General features: G+C 53.1%; 1 protein-coding gene across 1 annotated transcript in view; it reads right to left on the bottom strand.

Moving 5' to 3' along the window:
• CA9 (carbonic anhydrase IX) overlaps positions 1 to 5,643 on the bottom strand; it is a 10,159-nt gene extending 4,516 nt beyond the window's left edge. The window contains exons 1-6 of the mRNA XM_010008776.1: positions 5,583 to 5,643; positions 4,974 to 5,003; positions 3,674 to 3,844; positions 1,350 to 1,492; positions 575 to 667; positions 293 to 364 (exon numbers count right to left, since the gene is read on the bottom strand). Of these exons, the coding sequence (XP_010007078.1) occupies positions 293 to 364; positions 575 to 667; positions 1,350 to 1,492; positions 3,674 to 3,844; positions 4,974 to 5,003; positions 5,583 to 5,643 (570 nt within the window). The remainder of the gene's footprint in view (positions 1 to 292; positions 365 to 574; positions 668 to 1,349; positions 1,493 to 3,673; positions 3,845 to 4,973; positions 5,004 to 5,582) is intronic.
• Positions 5,644 to 6,100: the final 457 nt, after the last annotated feature.

The raw sequence follows: 6,100 nt of genomic DNA, 5'->3' as shown, positions 1-6,100 counted from the left end.
AGCCTGGTCTAGTGGGGGGTGTCCCTGCCTGTGGCAGGGGGGTTGGAACCAGATGATCTTTAAGGTCCCTTCCAACACAAACCAGCCTGTTATTCTGTGAAAGAGCAGCAGGTTTGCCCTGGAGGCAGGGAAAGCACATGTGAGCAGAGGGCACCTTGGGGAGCTGTTTCTGTACAAGGTGTGCAGTGCTCCCCTTCTCACATGCAAACACCTGCTGCAGTCTCTCCCTGCCACGCTGTGGGTTTCTCTGTGGGGCTGCAGGCCCTGAGACAAGCACAAGGTGGGATGGGGCCTTACCTTCTCCTTGGATTTCATACAGATGCTTAATTATTTCCTGATAGTAGGGGTTCTCCCGTGGCCCAACCTGCAACACAGAGACCCCCACAGTCATGACCAGTACAAGGGGTACTGTATCCTGCTGACCCCTTCCTCCCACCAGGGCTGCTCTGCCCTCTCTCTCCTTCCCAGGAGCATTTGCACCTTTCCCAGTTGCCAAAACTGTGCCTGACTGCCCACCCCAAGCCTACACTCTCCCCTGCTACTACCTCATCCAGGGCAGATCTACAGGACTCACCTCCAGGAAGGCTCCCAGTACAGCCAGGCCATCTGGGTGGACCATTGCTTCCTTAAAGCTGTCATACTTGGTGTTGTAGTGAACCACGTGGATCTGGGAAGGGACACATGTAATCCCAGTGTGGGACAGGCACATCTGGGAGGTGTTCACTCCCACAGGGCTCCAGCCTGTCAGAGCATGGGCTTGGAGACAAGCACCCTTGATGAGCACCCCTTCTTGGAGGGGAATATGCTGGTGGGACCCAGAAAATGTGCAAAGCAGCAAGCGTGAAGGTCTGCCTACAAGAACCTCCCTGGTCAGGGGCAGCAAAACAGTGCTCTGCCCTGGATACCAGGGGCTTGTACTGCAGAGCCAGGCTCGGTGCGTGGACAGCAGCTAGAGAAGGAGGGATAAAACCAGATAGGAGCTGGCAGAGCAAGAAGGCAGAGTGTAAAGAGTAAACAGCCCTCTCAACTCCCAGAGCAGGCTCCCCTCCCAGCCCAGGGACTGCTGCAGCTCCCACTCCATCAGCCCAGGACAAGGCTGCACCACCCACGGGTGGCCAGCCCCAGCCTGCCTGCAGGCAGAGGGTGGTCTCTGCGCCCCAGGCTGCAGCGTGGGGCTGTCTCAGAACCAAAGCTGGTCTCAGCCTCCAACACTGAACTCTGGGCTCAGGGATCCTGGCCAGGGCTTACAGCTTTCATCCAGTGACAACCAGGCCCACGGATTAGGAGCAAGACCGCATCCCAGCACTGGGAGGGGAGAAGCTGCATCCACCACCACCAGGGCTCCTCACCTCGGCAGCAAAGCGGTGCCCGTTGATGGTGTGTTCTGAGCCAGGTCCCAATGGGGAGCCCCAGTGCAGGTGCAGCTGCGTGGCCCGGTACTGCTGGGCATAGCCTCCTGTGATGGCCAGGGACTCGGGCAGATTGAGGACCACTGCAGAGGCAGAAGGGAGAGGCTGGTCAGTAAAACACAAAGCCCAGTCCATCCCACAGGTATGCAGAGGAGACGTCTCAAAGGAAAGAGTCACCGTGGGCTTGTGGAAATTTCTCACAACAAACAAAACTTGTTTTCCATCTTTCATGAGGCTCTGGACAAGTCAATAACCAGAGCTGTGACAATAGGGCAGGGTTCAACTTTCAACTCCAGGTTGTATTTACTGGGGTGTTCTGCATCAACTTCCAAAACAGCTGCTACGAAAATGATGAAAAGTGCCAAGCCCCTCTGCAGAGACTCCCAGGGGCCAGCTCCAAGCCAAATGTTATCCGACGTTTTACTCAGTAAGTGAGAGTAATATAAAGAGACCAAGGACAAAATTCATGGATAAAGATACTGGCAGAGCCGTGAATACCTAGGAGAGCAGGGCAGTTGAGCAGAGAGGGCTGCAATGCTTGGTGAGCTGGGACCTTTCAAATAAAGCAGCCTGTGAGTGTCTGACAGCATTTGAGGTGGTGGAATGGAAGTATTCAATCTTTTGAAAACATTTAGAGCTAAAATTTTGCCTCTTTGGATGTGGTAAATACATACTTGGTTTTGCCTTTTACTTCAGTGTGGTTTAGCCAGCCTATCTTGGACTCATGGAGCATTGTGGCAATTGTTAAAGCTGTATTACCTGGACACGTGGCAAAAAGTATCAGGAGCATCTCTGGACTCTAAGAAAGGCTGTCCTGTCCTTCTAAGCACCTTTTCCTTACTCCTTCTTTATAGGTGAAGTGTCCCTGTGTCACATCATGGATCTAGGGCACAGATTCGGGATCAACCACGTCACTGGGCTGTGGTGAGTCATTTGTCCTCCCCAGTGAAATGGGGTTCAGAGATACAAAACTCAAATACAGGAAATGGAAGACTGCTCCCTCCCTGGTAATTTATCTGCTTTTACATTTCTTTTGTATATCTAAGTGATTTCTTTCCTTTTACTAGCTACCTGAGTCATTTTCAAGCCCTTGAAAAAACTTATACAGTGTATGCACTTTATATGACAAAAAGGATTAACTGTGCAAATATTCTACTGGACTTGCAACTTTTTATTTATTTATGGCTTTTCCTAAGTAGACCAGTAGTTGCCAGAATAAAAAAAGGTATATTATAAGCATGCAAAAACATACCCCCCTGCCCCCACCCCAATGAAAATGCTCTGACTGCTTTTCTAAACACCAAGCAACTCTAGATGCCAGGGTGTCTAAAATAGCAACTACTGAGCTCAACTGGTTTAACTCTGCAGGCATGCTAGGGCAGGAGGCCATAATATAAAGCTCTGTGCATGCACCATGCGGCTGATACGACCATGCACAGCGAGTCCAACCTGTTGAGTTTGCTGTACACAGGTCAGCTCCATCTCACTAGCTACCAGGGCAAGTCTTATCACACTCCCAGTGAGATCTTAAGCCTCTTTCTCTGCCCCCTTTTCTTAGCTCTGGGACTGGCAGGCACCAGCATGCATAAAACGCTCTGCTTGATCCCAGAAAAAGCTGGTAGCAACCAGGACTCAACATCCTCAGCTGTGGAGTGGTGAGTGGGATGGAGATGTGTTTTTCCTCCATGTGGCACTGATCCTCCATGTGTGGTGAGACTGATCCTAAAATAATGTGAATAAGTTGTGTGTCCAGACTTTCCAAAAAACATTCTAAAATTGGAGAAGGGACACAAAAGACCTATAAAAAATTATTGAGATAGCATCCTGAAGCAGAGACTTAAAGAAGCTGGCCAGTGTTGTGTATTAAAGACTGAGAGGTAGGTATCTTAAAGGCTAAATCACATCAGAAACTGACTAGTCCTTTGAAAGTGAAATGCAGGAGAGCAACCAGTGGCTGAGAACCTCCATCAGAAATATCAAGATTGCATTTTAAAAGGACACATGGGCTTTCACAGATTCTTGGAGCCAGCTTCCAAAGGCAGAGTGGCAAGTTGCCCATCTCCCAGCTTCTCCCCTCCAGCCAGAAAAGCACATGGACCTGTCTGTAAAGGCTCAACAGCCTGATGCTTCCCTTTCGGCCTTGAAGGCAACATGACTGCAGCCTGCAAGAGAATCTCCTTCCCAGAGCCTTGGGGAAGGGTGTCAGAGAAGGCAAGTCCTGCCAGGAGAGGCTGAGCAAGTTCTGCCCATGCCTTTGCACCCACCTGTGTGCCCATTGTTCTTCAGCTTGAGCTTCTCATTGGCAGGCAGGCTGTAGCCAGAGAGCTGGATCGGCCTCAGATGGGGGCTGAAGATGGTCTTGGCCACGTCAATGTTGATGGGTGACTGCACAGTGCCAGCACAGTCTGGGTAATCCACCCCCCAGTGCTCCCGCTCTGGTATGGGGAGGGAGAGAATACCAGTGAGACCACCCAGGCAAGGAGCCTGCCAGTGACTGATGGTGAGGGGGACAAGGACTGGCCATGGAATAAGCCATATGTGTAAGGTTAGTTTCCATCAAGTCAGCTAGGAAGCAGCTCTGTACCACCATGTGACTGCACACAGCTGTACCAGGAAAGGTCCTGGGGCATGGTGAGCTGCCAGGGAAGTCTATTTTTGGGGTGTTTGGGAAGAGTGCAAGAAGATCATTTACAAGTGGACTTGGCAAGCTGAGAAGCTGCTGCTCTGTAGCTCATCACACGCTTGCTGCCTTGCACAGCCTGGCCTCTGCCACCACTTCACCTGCTTGGCTCTGCAAACAAGGTACCACACTGCCACTGGGATCACACAAGCCCACAGCCACAGGTCTGATGGATTCCCAGCTGTTAACTGCACCAGTACAGCCCTGCAAAGGGCCAGCTCACACAGCAGGGGTGACTCCTTGAACTTGCACCTCTCCCCAGTGCCACAGCTGGAATAAGAACGGCTGATGCCCCAAAAGCCTGCTCTTGTTCTGCAGGGAGCTGCTTCTAACACGTCTTTGGCCAGTGCAAGCCCAGGCTTGCCTCCAACCTAGCCCCTCAGAGGACCCCAGGGAAGATGGAGGCAGGGGTTAGCAGGCTGAAGCCAGCCCCTGGTCCCAGATGGAGTGATGGAGCCGTGGCGAGGTGGGGAGGAAGGGTGACATGGGACAGAGGTAAGGACACAGGCTAATCCCTGGGCAGGTCAAAGTCTCAGCACTGGCTGTAAGTCCAGCCTAGAGAGCATAGCTTCCTTCCCCACTTGGCACAAGATCAGGGGACCTGCCGTTCAGAGCAGGGGATGCCCCCTGCTCTGAGGGGACTCCCCCACACACAAGGGGCTGGGGAAACCTTTGGTGGAGCAAATGCTTCCTGCTCGAATGGGAGCAACACCCAGCACATCCATGCCCAGGTTTGGTCACTGCTGAGGCAACCAGGTCAGGCAGAAGGGAAAGGTGAGCCGGGGAGTGCGCACAGGAGCCCTCTAATCATTAACCACAGCTGGCTTGGGCCCAGGGTGTGCTGGGTGGTAGGAAAAAAGCAGGAGTAACTGCAGGGTATTTACCTTCATAGCTCCAGTGACTGTGGCCAGGACCTTGAAAAAAACGAAAGAAACCACATGAATGGAAGGGAAAGGTTGGCAGCAAACACACCTCTTCCAGGCAGCACTCCCAGCCCTGGCAGCAGGTCTCTGGGATCCCACCATCTTCGACATCCCAGCCTGCCTTTCTCCCACTCCTGCCCCTGCCCTGGCGAGGGGGATGCTCCCAGAGGGCACTGCCTCTCTGAGCAGGGCCAGGTCTCCTGCAGTTGTCAACGAGAAGGAAAACCCCAGGGCTTGACGCTTTATCATCCTTATAATGGAAAAATCAGAGACACTGGCTTCCGTCATTGAGCAGCTGCACACACGCTCTTGCAGCTACTCCAGAGCAGCCAAAACCTCCCACTGTCCCCAGACAAAGCACTTAACAAGGCAGGTCTGCTGCTTCCCTGCTCAGGCTCTGTAAGCAAGATCAGCTGGGAAGCAGCTGTCCTGGTGTCACTCCTGCCATGCTGAAGCACTGGAGGGGTGTGGGGAAGGGCAGGTCCCACACCAGGAGGAGTCTGGGCAGTGAGCTGCACTGCACGATGCAGACACCCTTCTCCTGCTTGGAAAAGCAGCACAGGGACTCACAGGAGGGAAAGCAAATGAGCACCAAAGCCTTGTCTTCCTCATCAGCAAGTGCCCCTACCATGGGGGCAGACTTCCACAGGAAAACATGCCAGGCCAAGCACCCAGCTCTCATCCCACAGCCCCTTGCCCCCCCATCACCTGACCACTCAGATTCCTGCACAGAGCTGCATAAGGGTCCCACCACACACAAACTTTTTCCTTAGGAAAAGCAGGAGAGAGGATGGGGAGCCCATGCCAGAACACCTGCATGTCCTGTGTCACCTGTGGGGCACACAGCAGCCTCGGCAAGATAGGATGTGCCCTGAGCCTCCCATGGCTGGGGGGTTTCCCTGGTGTGCAGATCTAGAGGGAGCAAAGCCCTGCTGGGGCAGGTTCTGAGGGTACAACAGCAGTCCTTGAACCATCATCTTGCTCCAGAGCTGCCAGCAAAGCCCAGGCTCCTAGCATGTCACTGGAGCTGACTTTAGAGGTGTCTCAGAACCCCCAGCCAAACACCTTGGCTATCACCAGCCCTTCTG

The sequence above is a fragment of the Chaetura pelagica genome, unplaced genomic scaffold, assembly GCF_000747805.2.
Source record: "Chaetura pelagica isolate M959 unplaced genomic scaffold, ChaPel_1.0 scaffold31, whole genome shotgun sequence".
Classification (NCBI taxonomy): Eukaryota; Metazoa; Chordata; class Aves; order Apodiformes; family Apodidae; genus Chaetura; species Chaetura pelagica.
The sequence above is the reverse complement of the archived record's forward strand: the minus strand, read 5'-3'. Positions and strand labels throughout refer to the sequence as shown.